We start from the raw sequence: 18906 nt of genomic DNA on the forward strand, positions 1-18906 counted from the left end.
ATGAGCATTTACTTAGAACAAAAAAGTTGAATATTAGGACAAGATAATGATCATTAAGCTTTGAGTCTCATATGTAATTAAAATTAAAAGTAAAAATAGTAGAAGGTTTAAAAATAATTTAAAAATAGGTAGATTGGAATACTTTCATTTTTACTTAAGTTTTCAAAAGTCTGTTGAGTTTGTATCTGTATGAAGAGCATGTCTGAAGGTTATGTCTGTATTTCCAGGCCAATTTAGTCATTTTTTATCTTGATATTGACTCTATATTCCAAATATAATACCAAAAGTTAGAGTCACCTTAAGTTCTAAATGATCTTCAAAAAAGTATTGATGCTAGATGCATAACTATTTTAAACATATAATATATTTATGTTTATAGAAAGAGACCAAAGGAAATTGTAGAGAATTAAAGAATTATAACATTACCAAGTATTAGAACTGGAAGAATAGTTGCAATTATTTCAGGATCCCCCTGTTTTATTGGAGACTCACATGTTTAGGCAAGAACCTGTTGCCAGATGAAAAGTTTAGTTTGGATCAATATGCTTCACGTGCCTTAATGCTCTCACATCAGGACATAAATGAAAATCTAGAGCGAAATAGTGACTGTGGTTGTTTTAAACCCAGCTAACAAACTCTTTAAAGTGTATTCTCTCTTCTATGAAGTGTGTCACTTCCTGATTATATATACATGTAGCAGAAATTGTCATCTTTAATACAGAACCTAAGGTGTAGCAAGGCTTTGCTTATTATTGGGGATGGGGCTACACTGTTCAAAATGGAAGACATCATCACCCTTAATTTATTTCTTTACTTAGATTTGTGAAAAAATTTCAACTACAACAACAACAATAAACAGGGAGAGGGCATATGCCTTATATTAAACAGTTGTAGTCCCAAGTCTCAGCTAATTGCCTGATATTGTGATACATTAACAAATGCTTGCTGTAAACAGTTTACATTCACTTTAAGAAACATTTATAACCCAGTGTAAATCTCATAACCAAGACCCTTGACATATGGTCTTTCAAACAGTTCTTCCAGCAGGCAGGTCAGTCCTGGCTTCATTGCAGTATAGTAATTTCATGAAGTTAAATTTTTTACTTGAAGATCAAAGTTTCAAAAGAATGAAGACGCCAACAGCAAGCACTCTTTGAACTAGACTAAGAAATGTCAACACAATTTCTACTGCATTATACTGTTCAAAACAATCAATAAGAAGTAGAATGAAATGTAAGGGAGGAGTCTCACTTCTCAGTGGAAACAGCAATATATTTGTTGCCATCTTTAATAAACCATGCCTCCCATATATTTTAAACTACTGTCGATATCTGTAAAATGCACCTATGTCAAAGTACCACATTAGTGAGTAATCAGAAAGTGTTTGCTCAATGAAATAACTCTATTTAAATAGAGTATGGTCATGTCATTCATGAAACTGGGGGTATAGAGGTGGATCAGCAGTTAGGTACACTTGTTGTTCTTCTGAAGGACCTGAGTTTACTTTCCAGCACACATTTTGGAGGCTCACAACAGTCTCTAATTCTTGTTCCAGGATATCTGATGCTCTTCTCTGGGCCTCATAAGCATTAGACATGCATATGGTGAACATGTATAATTGTGCCAAAACTCTCATAAGTATGCATATACATACATACATATATATATATATATAATAAAATACATATATTAAATGTCTTTAAATAGGCTTAGATGCCCTATAAGTTTGCATAAACTATGGTGTTTGTGATTTCAACAGATTTAATGGTAGTGACTTGCCAATGGTTGAATTGTTTAAGACAGGTTTACAACAAAAGCTCTTTCAGACTGTGCTCAAAGACTTCAGAGTTTTTAATATCTCTTCTTGAAAATATTGTTAGTGAGTCATTGTACAAGAACAGTGTGAATACTTTCTCATGGAATAGCTAGCTCAACTTGCATTGAATCGTAAGAACTTCAACAGTAAACATACTTCCAACAAAAAGTTAAATGTTGCCTTTGGCAGAGTAAATTCCATAGGAAAATGAACACCATCACAGACCAGTCTCCATTCTTATGACTGACAGGGGTCTGACTCATAATAAATAAATAAATAGATAAATAAATAAATAAATAAATAAATAAATAAATACAGTTTCCTAAGTAACGTCATACTCTGTATCCCGTGAGATGAATAAATGGAGCTGATTAAGAGCTCCAATTATCAAATAATGGATGTAATTTTTCTTGGATTCCTAAGAACTTAAAAAAGTACCACACTATATATCTACAATTTTTATAAACTATTTTATAAAGAATATAACTGGACTGGAATGAGGAATATATTATGCAATGCTCCCCAGCAAATTAAGCCAAATGATGGTGTTTCATTACACCCAGTTCTTACGGAATAGAGACGCTGGTGTATCGATCCAAAGACTCATTGATAATTTGCTTATCCTAAATATCAGTGGAGGAAGGAAGGACTGCATGTGCAAAGATCATGGCTATTATAGCTGTAAACCTAGCTCTTTCAAACTCTTACCATAGAGCCTTAATCTTGTAAAACCACTCAGTCCCTCTGCCTCAGCACCTCAAACATACAGTTGGAAGTATTGGTTTCATGTTGAGGAGTCAGTTCAAAAAGAAAGAGAATATCTGAGAAAAATCTTTCTAGAGGGACACCTTTGAAATATTTTTTAATGTGTTTTATTGGTAAAGCATTAATCATGGATATTATCATAAAATATGTGTCTTGCCTAGAGTAGAGTCAATAAATGATATTTTTATGCATACCCAATTCACTGCTTCCCATTTAATCTTCAATAAATCCCATAATATACTACTCTTTTTTTTTTTTTTTTTGAGACAGGGTCTCTATGTGTTAGCCTTGGCTGTCCTGGAGTAGTTTTGTAGAGCAGGTTGGCCTGGAACTCACAGTGATCTGCCTGCCTCTGCCTCCCAAGTGGTAGGATTAAAGGCATGCACCACTATGCCAGGCTAATATACTACTCCTTAAAAATATGAGTCTCAGCAATCACAAGGGTAGATTTTCCTGTTTCTTCCCAGAATGTTACTCATTATGATTGACTAAATTACTGTTTTGTAAAGAAATTGTATCTATATACTGAAACTTTGTTGACTCATTTAATCAAACTCATGTGTTGTGAGCCCATTTTTATCATTTAAAATCTAAAGTAAGATTTATTTAGTAGCTCTGGTACTGACTGTCACAGCAACTATACACACAGAAATTAGCTTCTCTGTGACATTGCTTTGAAATGAAACCTGTTACAATTGTTGACCATTGGGCCATTTAGCTAGTGGTGTTTGTTTTTTGTTTTCTTTGTGAGTATCCAGGGGCTGCTTCACTGCTTCCCATTCTCACATTTCTCTCCTGAAGTATTTGCTCAGCTTCACTGGGAAGTCTTGTCTTTGGTAGGCTCCAGCTTCCCCTACAGAGCCCTCTTGAGTGACCTGTTGGAGAAGCTTCTTGGGGATAGACGTCACCTTGACTTGACAACGGCTAGTGTAGCCCATGCTTCTATGAAAACAGGGAAACATACAACCTAATTTTATAATCTATTTGCCTCCTAAATGCCAGTAAATACTATGTCTGTCCCTATATTTGTAAAGATTATTATTCATGGCACACTCAATAATTTTCTTTCCATTCTTTGGACATGAAACTAAGACCAGGATGTCTCAAAATGGAAACTAGATAATATCATTGTCTTCTTAAAACAGTTTCAAGTTAACCCACATAACCCACTCTCCTTCGTTTAGAGACTTCCTTATTAGGAAGCTCACAGTTACGCACAAGTATTTTTAAATCTTCCCAAGAACTGTTTTAAAGTTTTTATGATAGACCCATAGATGTCCAAGCTAGAGTTTCATTTGCTCTCCTTAATTAAGTGCTAGGTATTTTTCTCTCCATCTTGAAAGTTGAGAAAGTATAATTAACACTGTGACAAATTGTTTTAAGTGCTATGTTTGAGAAAGAGCACCAATTAGCAGTTAACATCAATATTGATGATGTCTACGTGAAAATTGTGAAAAAAGCAGTCTTCCTACACGTAAGAAAATGATTCTTTGTGTTTGCTAATGTAATCCTGTTGCAAAGTACAGTATGATAATAACCTTAGCATTTTATTTCCTAAGTAAGGAAAGATTACATGTGAGAAAAACTCAACTATTTATAGTATATAATATCTTAAAGGAAAATAGTATCATAAGTTTGGTTTCATTAGTTCAACAAAATGAAGCTTGGCAACCAAAGGAGGTATTAACATAGGTAGAAAACGGTGGAATAAAACCACCACCATATGATGCAATGTGTGTGTGTGTGTATGTGTGTGTGTGTGTGTGTGTGTGTCTGTGTGTTTATGGATGCACTTTGCTTATACATTCAAACTGTATTTAACAACATAATACAACATTCAGTTTCTTAACTTAAGTCAAAATAATGTAGATTTTTATTAGGAGTTCTTATCAGTTTTGTGTTTACATAAATTATATGGATAATATATGTAGGATATTTAAATAATTCACTTGATATGTATTTTTTAAAAAGTTTCTGTGTAGTAGATTAATGATGTCCAGTTGAGCACATGAAATAAAATATGCTTTGCTATTGCATGTGTGGGATCAATAAGACTTGGCATAATAAGTCTGAGATCAAACTCATCCAGTAGCAATCAGTCAAGCAAAGAGGAACTTCAGACAGAAATTCCTGATAGGTTATAATTTTTCAGCTTAGACATAAAAATTAAGGACTAACTGAGGGAACATGTAAGGTAAAAATAACAGTGTTTAAAGAAGAAACTTGGAAATTTAGAGCAACATTTCATCATGGCTTAGCAGGAGGCCACTTCTTAAGTCCCTGGCACGAAGAGCAGCAAAGGAGTCTGGGATTTAAGAGGCCAACGCCTTTGGGGTGGGGGCAGTGGATAAACCAGCCGGAAGTCTAAGGGCTCTCCCAAGGAAGAGAAAGAATGGAAGTAAACAGGAAGTAAACAGATGAGAAAACGAATAGAAAAACATACACTGGACAAACAAAAGTGTTAAAGATGAGTGCTATGAAGAAACAGCTCCAGGGCAAAATAGGACATGGAAAAGGATTAAAAAAAAAAAAAAAAAAAAAAAGGGAACGGAAGATAAACAAACTTGAAGTAGAAAAATGAATCAGGAAGATGTTATAATGTTATAAAGAAAAACAGGAGGAAACAGCACAAGAAAGATAAAGTTGTTACAGCAGGGATATACCAAGGATCCTCTTTTGAACCTTAGACCTCAACACCAGCTATTTTGAGTTGATAAAATCAGCTATATAAGCCAACAGGTTGATACCGGTCAAGACCGCCACTGCCACTTGGCGGTCCCAGTTACACACCGAGTAGGGAGTTCTATAACGACAATTCAAACCCATTAATTGATCGGACGAGATACCAAACCCCTCAACAAACTGGTACACAGGCCACAGGACCATGGCGGTGGTGTACAAGAGGACAGACAGGAAAGCTATGCTCGTCAAGAAAGTCGGAAAGGGGATGATACAATGCCCCAGATTCAGCAGGATGGCCACCATGGTTAGGATGAAACATATGATATAGACGCCCACGCACCACTCCAGGGCTAATTGATGCATGTACAGTTGTGGGTTGTTGATGAAGACAAAGATGAGGCAGCCTACGAAAGACTCAACAATCTTGAGCAGCCCCGACACAGTGGCCATGTAGCTAGGGATCTCACCAGGCCTTGCCAGAGTCCAGGTCACTTCTGTCGCATAAGCCACACAGGAGATGCAGGAGATGACAGTGGCTCTAATAGCCTGTGTTCTGGGGTATCCATAAGCCATGAACCGCACGTAGGTGGTGGGATAGATGATGGAAGAGGACAGACTGAAGAAGAAACCATAGCAGGCACAGGTGATGGGGAATTCCAGCCATGACTTGGCATAGCGTCTCTGAAGTCTAGTCAACTCCACACTCAAGACCAACAGGGTCATGGCGAAGCAGAAGCACCAGGAGAACAGGCACCAGCTGCCCAAGGTGCCCTTCCAGGCACCTACGTAGAGCACTAGTGAGAAAGCCAGGCAGGTAGATGACAGCTGCAGCAGACGGATAAGGCCCAACGGCCGGATAAGCACCCGAGGGGACCCTACGATAGTCAAAGACTCCAGTCCTGGGGTTACCGAGTTCGTGATGACGGTGTGCGTCACTTTGACTGGAGTGTCAGCCATCTATGTTGAGGACCTGACAGAGAAAGTTCAGGATTGTGAAGAGAGATTGGATCTCAAACTGGAAAGAGGCCGGTTAGAATCCGTTCCCAGACTGTGGCTTCTGAAGCTGCTCATGCCGTTGGCCTTGGAAAGCTCCTCAAAGTGAAAGCGTATCTGTTCTCCCTTACTGTGTTTTAGGCATTTATGTGTATTTTAAAGGCGGTAGGTGTTAGGGGTAGGCAGTACATAGTATACTTCCCCTTTAAGTTAAAAAAAAAATTGCCCAAACTCTGGCAGTCAATAATTTACAGTACTGACTTGAGGTTTTAAGTACAGGTTTTCAGTACCTAGATCCCGCCTGGCTTGAAAATGACTCAAGAGTTTTTTATCAGGCTTACTGAAATTTCAACTGTCCTAAAGGAAGGAAGAGGTGGACGGACGCCTTTGCTCCGTACTCTCTTCTATGTATCAAACAGCAACAGCAACAGCAACAACAACAATACAACAACAACCACACACACACACACACACACACCCCTATGTAAAAAACGTACATTGTCAGCTCTGGTGTCCCCTGTCTCAATGTTAAAAATAGACTGTGGTGCTGCCTTTAAAAGTTTTCCTACCAAGAAGAGACTTGATACCCTATGAGCATATACAGGGGGAGGTAATCCCCCTCAGTCACAGTCATAGGGGAGGGGAGTAAGGGGAAAATGGGAGGGAGGGAAGAATGGGAGGATACAAGGGCTGGGATAATGATTGAGATGTAATATGAATAAATTAATAAAATATATTTTAAAAAGTTTTCTAAGACTTAGAGCCTCCCCCCCTTTTTTTAACAAAAGACGATGACTAAGTAGCCTCATTATTATTTTAATAGTTTTTTTGAGATACGTTCTCATTTAGCTTAGGTTAGCTTCGAACCTGATACGTAGCTAACGCTGGTCTTCAACTCTTGATTCCTGTCTCCACCTCCCAAATTCTGGGATTACAGCTGTTCCTTTGTGCTGCTCGTGTAGCCTTATTTTTCAATAAGGAAGTTTCCTTTTTACATACATATGTATTATATTATATTGTTGCATTTCATATTTTTCTTTTTTTAAAATTAATTTGTTTACTTATTCCTTTTACATCCCAGTTGCAGCCTCTCCCTTCTCTCCTCCCAGCCTCACCTTCCCTCACTCTTCACCTATCTCCCTCCCCTGTTCCTCAGGGAAGGGGAGCCCCCCCACCCCCCCAACCAAAGCACCCACGCTCATCCAGTCCCAACAGGACCGAGGAAGTCCTCTTCCCCTGTGGCCTGGTGAAGCAGGTGCACCAAGGAGAAGTCATCAAAAAGCAGGCGACAGAGTCCTTGTCAGAGATAGCTCCCTAAGCCCTTATTAGGGGACCCACATGAAGCCGGAGCTGCCCACTGACTAATTACTGTCAATGCATGGAAAAATAAAACTTTTAAGATTGATAGCAATGACCTACATGAGAATATTTTAGTTTGCTTTATAGTTCCATAAGCAAGATGTATAGCATACGCCTAACAGAGTATAAACCTTTGTGATAAAGGGAGCTTCTCTTATCTTTTGCTTGAGGGCTGAAGAGATGGCTCACAAACAAATGATACTATTTTTTCTAAACAAAATACTAAATATATTTCAATTATATAAGAGTAAGAGATAAAAAACTTGTCCCCATGTACGTGTCACTTGTGTTCTGATGGTGTCCAGTCATGACAAGTGTCAGGATACCTACTTGCCTGTGTCTTTCAAACTGAATTTATAAAAATAGTTCAACCTTTAAATGTCTGAGGCTGGCAAAATTTCCTGGAATATTAAGTGTACATACAGCCAAGTAGTATATGGAATATTTTTAGGGCATATGAAGGATTTTATATCGATATAATTTTCATATAAGATAGGTATGCAAATAATACCTTTCAGAGAGAATGCATATGTGAATACACAATTTTATGTGTGGCAAAAATCATAAGTCAAATTCCTTACTGATGAGGCCGTTTCTCTACTTGACAACTGTCGAAGACATCTGAAAAAATCCCATGAATATTAAGGCACTGTTCACCAACACATTTGGCACTTAGAAGTCAGGCAAATAGAGCTCATGAAATATGAAAGGAGTGTGCCATGTCGCTTTGTGGAAAATATTGCCATTAAGATGATGTATGGAGAAAGTCACACCTTCATCTGCTGGGAGTATTCAACAGTATTTTCAATCAGCTGTATTACTTGCTTTGATAGTGTTGCCACTGGTTTATGCTTTCTTTTTCTTCTGGATTTAAGAGGTCCCAAAGCTAAGCTTATGTGAAAGACTAATGCTATTTTTGTATTTATCTTTTTAAATACAGAACTATGCCTTTACTGGTATTGTAATCATTAATATATTATACTATCCTTTTATACCAGCTACCAGTAATAAGACAGGTGTATTCTTTTTTAAATTTAATTAATTTATTCAGATTATATCTCAATTGTTATTCCATCACTTGTATCCTCTTGTTCCCTCCTCCCTCCCGCTTTCACCCTATTCCTCTTCCCTAGGTCTATGACTGAGGGAGACCTCCTCCCCCACTATATGGTCATAGGCTATCAAGTCTCATCTTGGTAGCCTGCTTATTCTTTCTCTGAGTGCCACAACTAAGGGAAATTGGTCAAATATGGGGCACTAGAGTTCATGTCAAAGTCAGTTCCCGCTCTCCACACACTTGTGGAGAATGTCCTGTCCATTGGCTAGATCTGAGAAGGGGTTCAGTGCTTATGCTTGTATTGTCCTTGGTTGCTGCGGTAGTTTGAGCAGACACCCCTGGGCCCTGATTGACCTGTCATGATGTTCTTCTTGTAGGTTTCTAGGACTCTCTGGATCCTTCTATTTTCCCATTCTTTTGTATTTCTCTCACCTAGAATCCCAATAGGATGTCCTCACATCTATTCCAATCTTCTGATAAATGAAGACTTTTATGGGACATGCCTTTTGGGCCAGTGCTTATTATAAGTGAGTATATACCATGTGAACCTTTCTACTTCTGGGTTAACTCACTCAGTATGATCATTTTTAGTTCCATCCATTTTCCCACAAATTCCATGATTTCCTCATTTTTAATAGCTGAGTAGTATTCCATGGTGTACATATACCACAGTTTCTTTATCCATTTTTCAGCTGAGGGACATTTAGGCTGTTTCCAGGTTCTGGCTATTATGAATAAGGCTGCTATGAACATAGTTGAGCATATGTCCTTGTTGTGTAGTAGAGCATCTTCTGGGTATATTCCAAAGAGTGGAATATCTGGGTCTTGAGGAAGCTCTATTCCCAGTTTTCTTGAAAAAGCAACAGATAGATTTCCAAAGTGATTGTACAAGTTTGCATTCTCACTAGCAATGAAGGAGTGTTCCTCTTTCTCCACATCGTCTCCAGCATGTGGTGTCACTTGAGTTTTTGGGACAGGTGTATTCTTAGACACATGCTGTATTGAAATATTTCTATTGTACTGTGGGCTCTAAGGATGTAACAAGAATAAATTAATAAAGGAGAAAAAATCTAGATTTATTATTAATGTTACCTTATAATGCTAGTGTCAGGAACTATTGGTCCGTCTTAGTGACACGGTGTATTCATTAACTATTCTTGAAAGCTTGACTTTCACTTAACATACAAAATCTTATATCCAAACAACTTGGAGCAAAGCAATTCATTGTTCTTCTCTTTAGTTTATGGTACTAAACTAAACTAAACTAAACTAAACTAAACTAAATATCCAATACAGAATTCTTATTCTAAAAGACAAAGCAAATACCACATTTAAAAATTTAACATCTTGGGAATGTGGAAAATTATACTGCCTATTAATAATTACATTATTATAACTATTTGATACTATTTACCTTAGCATTTCTTTTCTAAAATATCCTATAACATTTTAAAATATGTGATGTGAAGCAAGATTATTTTATGTATTAATGTATGTATGTATGTATATATATATTTAATTAATTAATTTATTTATGGCTTTTAGAGACAGAGATTCTCTGTGTAGCCTTGGCTGCCCTGGTCTTGCTTTGTAGACCAGGCTGCCTGCAACCGACAGTGATCCAACTGACTCAGCCTCCCTGATTGCTGCGATTAAAGGCATGTGCCACCACACCCAGCTGGTTATTTCACTTTTAATTCAAAGAAAATTTTACCTACTGCTGCATCAAGAAATATAGAAGACATGAAGTATCATTTTCTCTAACTCCTCTGTCATGTTCTGTAGTACAGCTACCTTTTCTTGTTCCAACTAAGGTATCAGAATTATGGAAGACATTCATTCCCTTCTTAATCAGTGGTTCTCAACCTGTGGATTGAGACCCATTTTGAAGTTGAGCTACCTTTTCACATGGGTCACCGAAGACCCTTGGAAAACACATTATAACCCATAACTGTAGCAGAATCACTGTTATGCCATAGCAATGAAAATAATTATATGATTGGGGGTCACCAAAGCATAAGGAACAATATTAAAGTGTGGCATCTTTAGAGAGGTCAAGAACCTCTCTAAAGTTCTAAATGGACTCAGTAGCTGTATATTTGTGTAAAAATATGAACACTGGAAAATATATATTAAATATCAATAATAACTAAAAAAGAAGAGGTTACATATTTAGGAGTGAGAAAGCGAGGGTAAGACACAGGAGAAGTTGGCGTGGGGAGAGAGAAGGGCAGAGTTATTTAGATGCAATGCTCATGTATGAAGTTTCAAGTAAATTAATTGAAGAATAGTAAATAAATATTTTGCTTGAAGTAAATTCTTAGTATTTGGTGTTCTTATTATATTATTAAATGGAAGCAGAGAAATTACATATAGAGAGAGTTATCATGTCTGATTTTTCAGCAGTAAACTCACTGTTTCCATCTCTATGCAGAGTAGGCTCATGTGTGTGTTGACATTGAATGATTCTACACATCTCTAAAGTACACACAGATAGAAATTCACTCTCTCTGCCTCTCTCTCCTCCCCCTGGCCCCTCTCTCTCTAACTCACATACCCATACAATTTTCTTTAAAATATATGTCATTAAATTATAGTAGATTTGCCTTTTGTGCTATTAAAGCAACAATTCAGTATAATTCATCATTACTCTCTTTTTGGTTTTTTGTTTTGTTTTGTTTTGTTTTGTTTTGCCTTTTTGTTTTTTTTGATGTTTTTCCCCCCAAAACAGGATTGTTCTGAGCAATGTTGGCTGTACTAAAATTTGTTCTGTAAATTAGGTTGGTCTCAGGGATCTGCCTGCCTCTGCCTTCTGATTAAAGGCATTCATCGTCGCCACCTGCTTCATGATTGCATTCTAAATATACACTCTTACATCCATAAGTAAATGGAGATCTTACTTTCACCAAAGAAGCTTCTTTGAGCAGCAGGCACAGGTAGTTAGGGAAAGCCACAACTTGTCAAAATACAGAGTTTAACTGACCATAGGTTGCCTGACCAAAGTTAATAAATCTGTAGCCGACTCCTCCTGCAAGCTCTGGAAATATTTTGGAAAAGGACACTGAAAGGGTGCAAGAACCAGAAGATCAGAGCAAATGCTTTTTGATCAGTTGTGTCTTCTAAAGAAATAGATATAATTGGTGAGGGTGTAGGGAGGAGCTGTGGCAAGAAATATGACCAAGATATGTTGTAGAAAGTTCTAAAAGATTCAGTAAAAAATATTATAATAATGAGACTCAAATACATGGTCAAGTCTTCAGATTGTTGAAAAGCACTTTAAGATCTGTTTTAGTTCTTGGCACAGAGAAGAAATTCAAGGATGTGAACTTATGTAATGTTTCATTTTGTCTGCCTTCCATAAATATACAAAGAAACACAAGCACTCAAGAATAAATCTGTTATGCAGGACAGTGTCTCTTTATGATAGAATATCCTAATTAAGTTCTCAGAAATCTCTCAAAAAATTATTTCAGCATCAGTATTGGGTCTTATAGACAAAATAATTTTGTGTTTTCAGCCAATAATTTAGTTCCCCCCCCCCCTGCTGGTAGAGCTATTAGGCCTTGCCTTGTATAAGTAAAATTAAAAAAATGTGTGCTTGGCTCAATGTAATAGTACAGTATATTTCTAAATTTTGGTTATCTTAATCATCACTTAAACATAAAATTAATAAACTAATATCTCAAGAAAATGAGAGTGATTATGAGCATGTGTATCCACACTTCTATCTGAAGAAGACTGTATTTCCTGTATTTACTATTGATAAAGTGTGAATCAATATTTAAATTATTCCAATTTGCTGAAAAATTCAATTGTGAGGTTTTCAAATGTTATGTTAGAGACAGAAGCAGGTATGTTTGCTCAACACCATAATGTAATGTGAGTTAAGTTAGCCTTCTGTTTATGCCTGAAAAGCACCTAAGAAAAGGCTTTAACAATATAAATAAGCTCAGGAATTTTTAAAATTGAAAGTCTGTTTACTCCACATTTCCTATCAATGACACCATTCTCCTTAGAGGATGGCTATGCTTTTTAATACAGATTGTTCTGCATTGCTTAATGGAATTCATCTATGCCCTTGCCTTTATTTCCCTAAAATAGGAAAAATGAATCACTTATAAATTGTTTTTAATTCATTAGGAACAGTGCTTTGAATGTCATAGTTTACTCACTTATTGACAGTCATGGCCCCTATATGAGAGGTTTGCTTTTTACTTAGACATTTTAATGAACAAAGTGGTTTTCCTCTATATTTTTTATATTTAAGCAAATATGACTGAGAAGTTTGAAATAAGATGCTCAATAGTAGCTGTGGTGTGTCTGTGTTCCTGTATGTACATATATTTCTATGGCTGAGCATGTGGGGGCAAGAGGTCCATGTCAGATATTTTTCTTGGAGTGATGGTTTTGTGCACTGTGTAAAGATTATCCTTGTGTTATTCAAAGGCTGAATGCTGGTTTCTGTGCTAGTGCAGAACTGATTATAGGCCAGACTCTGGTATTCAGTAATATGAAGCATCTCTTGCTTTAGTATTTTGTAAATGTTGCTATCACTTTCTGATTGGTTAAATAAAAAATTGAACAGACAATAGTTGGCCAGAAGAGTAAAAGGTGGGACTTCTGAGCTGAGAGAAAGCTTCTTAGGTGGGAAGCAGAGAGGAAGGAGGCACATGGATGGAGAAGCAGTTGACAAAGGAGAGACTAAGATGGCAGGTAACAGGCCGTGGGGTGGAATGTAAGCCACGGTGCTATTGTGAGGTCAGAATAGCTAAGCATCTGCCCAGATATAGTGCCCTAAACTTATAATAAAAACAAAATCTCCCTGTCATTATTTAGAGCAAGGGTGGGCATGGAAGGCCATTGGACTATATATTTTAATATACTGCTCTCTGTTTTCATAAGATTGCATTTGGCTTTGAACTAACACTGCCTTAGATGCTCTGTGGTTAAACAGTGTACAGATTAAAAAGATGACAATATGCCCCCAAAATATGTAATAATTTAGCTCTGTTTACTGTCATTAAGAAACTATATATAAATTTTCAGATAAAATAAGTCAGATAAAATAAGGCCTCAATTTATATCCAATAATAATTATCAACCTGTCATTATATATATATATATATATATATATGTATGTATATATACATATATATGTGTATGGCTTCTTTACATGGTTATATATTTTATAATATCATATAAATTATATAAAATATCATATATTCACAAATATTTGTATTTATATAAACATGAATATGTTTATTATATTAACTATAATATATTTACATAAATATAATATATTTTATGCAAAAATTATACTTTGCTTGGTGATATAATTATACTTAATTTACATGGTAATATATGATACAAAATATATATAAGCATGCAACAAATCCAATTTTATTTGGGCCCCTGCAAAAGTATTATCTGTCCTAGATCCATAATCAAAACAAACAAACAAACAAACAAACAAAAAGCTTCAGAAAGTCCCATTGTGTCTTTAATTTTTAATATACAAGTTTACTGATGGCTGAGAATTTAGATTCTCTACATTATATTTTAATGCAATCCAAATTTAAAGCTAATGATTTCTCCATTTGTATTGTTTGATTCTGGGTACTTTGGATTGTATTACAGGTCTGACCTTATTCTGGTCCAGAAAGAAAGAATTTAACAGATGACTAAGTGACTTTTTTTTAAATCAAAATTTCCCCAAAATTTGAATACCTTCCTGAAACTTCTAAAAATAGTTTTATGAACATGAAAAACAAGAGAGGCAGACTCACTATTTGGGACAGTTCTGCTGCAATTCTACATGAATTATACCTCTATTACCCAATTAAAAAGCTAATATACTTGGGGCTGGAGAGATGGCTCAGTGGTTAAGAGCCTGCTCTTCCAAAGGTCCTGAGTTCAATTCCCAGCAACCACATGGTGGCTCACAACCATCTATAATGAGACCTGATGCCCTCTTCTGGCCTGCACGTGTATATGCAGACAGAACACTGTATATATAATAATAAATAAATCTTTTTTAAAAATGCAGTATGTAGCTGTTGGGGAACTAAGTTCTTATTTCCTGCCTTAGTATAGTGAATTCAATCTGACAGAACCTCAAAACAAAACCATGTCAAATTGTATATTGAAAATAAGCTTAAAACAGATTCTGCATGCTGGATGAGCTCTCAGGTACTCTATGTTTTCTTATGACAGAGTAGCTTGCAATGAGCCTGTTCACATTTTTTTTTTCCTAACTCTTACTTTTTCCTCCTGAAAAGCCAACAGTAGCTCCAGGCAGTCACCTGGGGTGATTAATGACAGAGGCAGTGGCCTCTGCTTTGCAATGTTGTACTGTTACCAGGAGTTTTCAAGGTCATTATTTCCTTACGAAAAGTTCAAAGGAAGTTAAATATCCATAAAACATGACCCACTTTTATAATAGAGGCCACACTTGGTTTATGGCAACCCATTTTAATGAAAAGAAAGACAAAGACAAGACATGATCACCATAAATATCTGCCGTGTGATTCTACTACAGATGATTTTAATGACAGAGGGAAATAAGCCGATGTTGTATAGGTGTCCCTTACTTTGGATGTCTATAAAAGTCTGACATCTCTTGACCTATATAAATGAAGTGCACTCCTGTGAGATGAACTAAACAAAGTCAAGCTGGTCCATCCCTTCCGTGCCTTCTTTTCCTGAATCAGATCTGTCACAGTCAAACGTATTGGACGAGGAATAATTTTTCTGGGTAAGGATGAAGGGCTTTGTTTCACCTTTTAGCTTATAACCCTTCATTGAGGGTAGTCAGGTAGGGACTCAAGACAGGAACCCTCTGTCAGGAGCTGACACAGAGGCTACTGGAGGAATGATTCTAAGATTCAGAGAAGCAGGAAGTGTGCCAGGGGTCAGAGTCTCTTGACAATGCACGGAAGCTATATCCATAATCCCTCAACCACACCGCTGCGTAAACAAGAACCGGACAATCCCAATTGCCAGTTAGACACGCTAATGTGTTAAAGGGCGACTTCACTGCCTCCTGTCCCTAGATCCCAAAAGATTGGGATTTTTTTTTATTCTTGTTGAACTTTTGTAAAGAGAGAGTTGATGAATTCTTTCAAAGAGGAAACAAACAAACATCAAAGCTAGAACTTTTTTTAACCAAGACTGAAATGAAGAAAAGCGGGGAAAGAAGGAAAGACGGAGAAGGGGCCAAAGGAAAGAAGGAAATGAAGGTTAAAATGGGTGGGGGATAACCCCGAAAATGAAGGTTAAAATGGGTGGAGGATAACCCCGAGCGCGCGCTCTTCACTATAGAGACGCTAAGCTGTTTGACCTCCACTTGCTTTATCCTATAATCTACATATTAGTTACCTCAGAATACTTCAATATCCATTCAAATCACCACAGCTTATAATGCATCCCTGCTGCAAAAGTTACTGGAAACGGGAAAAAGAATTGACATTAATCATACCGAGGTCGATGTGATGGCAAATCTTGGTTATTTACTTACCTGTATCTGGAATCTACTACAAATAACCAAGCCACTGGGCGCACTTATGAAGGATTTTCTTGATCAGACTATTTGTAGCCTAAGACCTACTCTAAAGGAGGGCAATAACTCTGCTGTCAGGCCAGGCGAAGGGCCACTTGTTCCTTGCGTTTGCTCTCAATTGCTGGTAAGTTTCTTCTAGCCTGTGGTTGATGGAACCTTCTCAGGTATTACAAGTAACTTTATCAGGAGTCCTCCTTAGACTGAAGAGCAAAAGCTTATAGGAGTGCCTCAGGGCTGAAGGGGAAAGCTGGAGCTGATACAACATCCAGTCTTAGGAAAGAATAATTACAGGATTTCCCACCTTTCTTATGTGACTACAGCATTGTTGGACAAGATAGACCATATTCTCCAAGATAAAGTAATAAATACCCTATCAATATATATATATATATTCTTTATATATATATATATAATATATATATTCTCTGTTACTTTAGAGAACCTTAACTAAAATAAAGTTTCTTAAAATATACATAAAATTAAATAGAAGTTTCCTTAACATTTACAAAAGTCAAATATTTTTCTTTTGCCTTGTACTAAAATTAGAGAGATGGTTTATCTGTGTTTATAGTTCTTCTTTAATGATGATATTACATTTAAAATATGCTGTCAGTTTGTCTTAATCTATTTCTACTTGTGTTGAGCTATTAATGTTATAAATAAAGTAACTTAGGTACCATAGAAAGATTTATTAGTTAAATTAAATCCAATGACAAAATCCTTTTAATATTTAAAGAATTCCAAACAAGTAAAGAACGTTATACAATATCTTCAATAGAACAAAAATATAATAAGCATGTACACGAAACCATTCAAACAAAAATAGATAACAAAGGATAGCTCTTGTTAAAAATATTTTAAGAAAATGTTTCCTATGCATCATAAATAGTACTATAATATTCTCAATTGCAACATGTATCTTAAGTGCTATCATAAACCAATAAGCTCAAATGGAAGCACAGAGGAAGAAGAAACCAAAATAAATTGTCTATTAGAAAACAAATGTCCTGCAAACATTGTCACTTACTATAGTCACAAACCTAAGTGAAATGGGATAAAATATTTTGAATGGTGGATAAATATACCCATTATGATTTGTATATTATATTATATATTGATGTATGTAAGTATAACAAACAGATGTAAGCATATAATGTAATAGGAAAAGCAAGGTCTTTGAAAGTTGTTTCTGATCATTTTGTCTAATCAATTGGAAAGCACTGATACTTCAAAGCACAGAGTGCTGCATGCAAATTTATATTCCACTGTAGAAATTCAGGGTGTCTTATGCTTTTATGAAAAAGATAGTATTACTCAATAATTTATTAAAATATAAATATTGGTGCCACATTTCAATTCCAGCAGTGGGAAACAGAGACAGGGGCATAATTATGAATTCAAGGACATACTGTTTTACATAGTGAATGTCAGGACAGCCAAGACTATATAGAGACATCTGTCTTTTAAAAAAAAGCAAATTAATGAAAATAACATAAAAACAAATAAATATATCTTTGAAAGATGGAAACAGTTTCAAGAAACAGTGTCAAAGTAAAAGAAAAAAATTTTCATCTCTTGGATTAACTGTTTTCTTATGATTTTGGAAACTCTTGTCTTCATATTATTTTTTTTTTAAAAACTCAATGAATTAGATAGCTGTTTGTCTGGGTGACAAGAAGAGATAATATTGGCAATGTTGAGTTTTTCTCATCAGAACTGTACTTGAAGTAATCAGGGGTTAGTGAGATGTTATCGTTCAAGAAATAAAGCTCCCTTTAATTATTTCAGAAGAGATGAAAAAAAAAAAAAAAAAAGAAGAAGAGACGAGTGAGAGGTGGAAAGAAAGGGAGAGAACAATGTAAGATTTCACACCTGATTTTAGAAAGTTGGTTGGTTGTACATAAAATGTTGACTTCATTTCTACAAAGAAATTTAAGGTCAGTGAGTGTACCTGAAAAGGTCTGATGATTTCAAATGCCTCAATGACCCTCACATAGAGTCATAAAAATGAGGAGAGGTGGTGAGTGGTTTATGAGGTAATGGCCTTTGCTAATCAAACTGATTTGTTATTCTGGTTTAGATATGAAGTTTCCTGCCACAAAGCTTAGATGTTGGAGCCAGTTCTTGCATTGCCAGTGATACAAGCAGTGCTTAGAGAAAAAGCTTAGACCGCACAACTTTGCTTTCACCTCTGGTTCAATCCTTTGATGGATTTAAGATTAGACTAGAGTTGAGGTGGAACTCTTGAAGGAGGGTCCGGGTTGGAGGATATAAATGTCTGCGACTTTGAAGATTATTTTTTAGACTGTGGATTTGGCTTAGTGGATAAAAAACTCTTGCTTCTTGTTGTGTGTGACAGCAGGCCTGCAATTCCTGTGCTCTAGAGGCAGAGGCATGGGATCCTGGTGCAGCCTGTCTATCTAGCTGACTCAGTGACCTCTGGATTGATGCGAGAGATCTTGTATATGTACATAAGATGAGGAACATTTTGAGTAAGAAAGCGATGTAAACCTCTTGATTCCAAACATACACGTGCACACAGACCACACACACACACAAACACACACACACACACACATACACACACACCACCACCACCACTACCACCACCATCACCACCACCACCACACACAGAATTAGAAGGAAAGAAAAAAAAAAAAACAAGAAAGTGATTTC

The 18906-nt window shown here is 36.2% G+C and overlaps 2 protein-coding genes across 4 annotated transcripts in view; both read right to left on the reverse strand.

The window, feature by feature from the left end:
- The window catches only part of GALNTL6 (polypeptide N-acetylgalactosaminyltransferase like 6), a 1047269-nt gene that overhangs the window by 851173 nt on the left and 177190 nt on the right, over positions 1 to 18906 (reverse strand). The gene's annotated exons all lie outside the window — the stretch shown is intronic.
- On the reverse strand, positions 3292 to 6629 carry LOC311584057 (myeloid-associated differentiation marker-like). The gene has a single exon (XM_084758092.1). The coding sequence runs from the start codon at positions 6218 to 6220 to the stop codon at positions 5282 to 5284; it is 939 nt and encodes a 312-aa protein (XP_084614218.1). The 5' UTR covers positions 6221 to 6629; the 3' UTR covers positions 3292 to 5281.

Source organism: Acomys minous, assembly GCF_964271855.1.
Source record: "Acomys minous genome assembly, chromosome: 15".
Lineage (NCBI taxonomy): Eukaryota > Metazoa > Chordata > Mammalia > Rodentia > Muridae > Acomys > Acomys minous.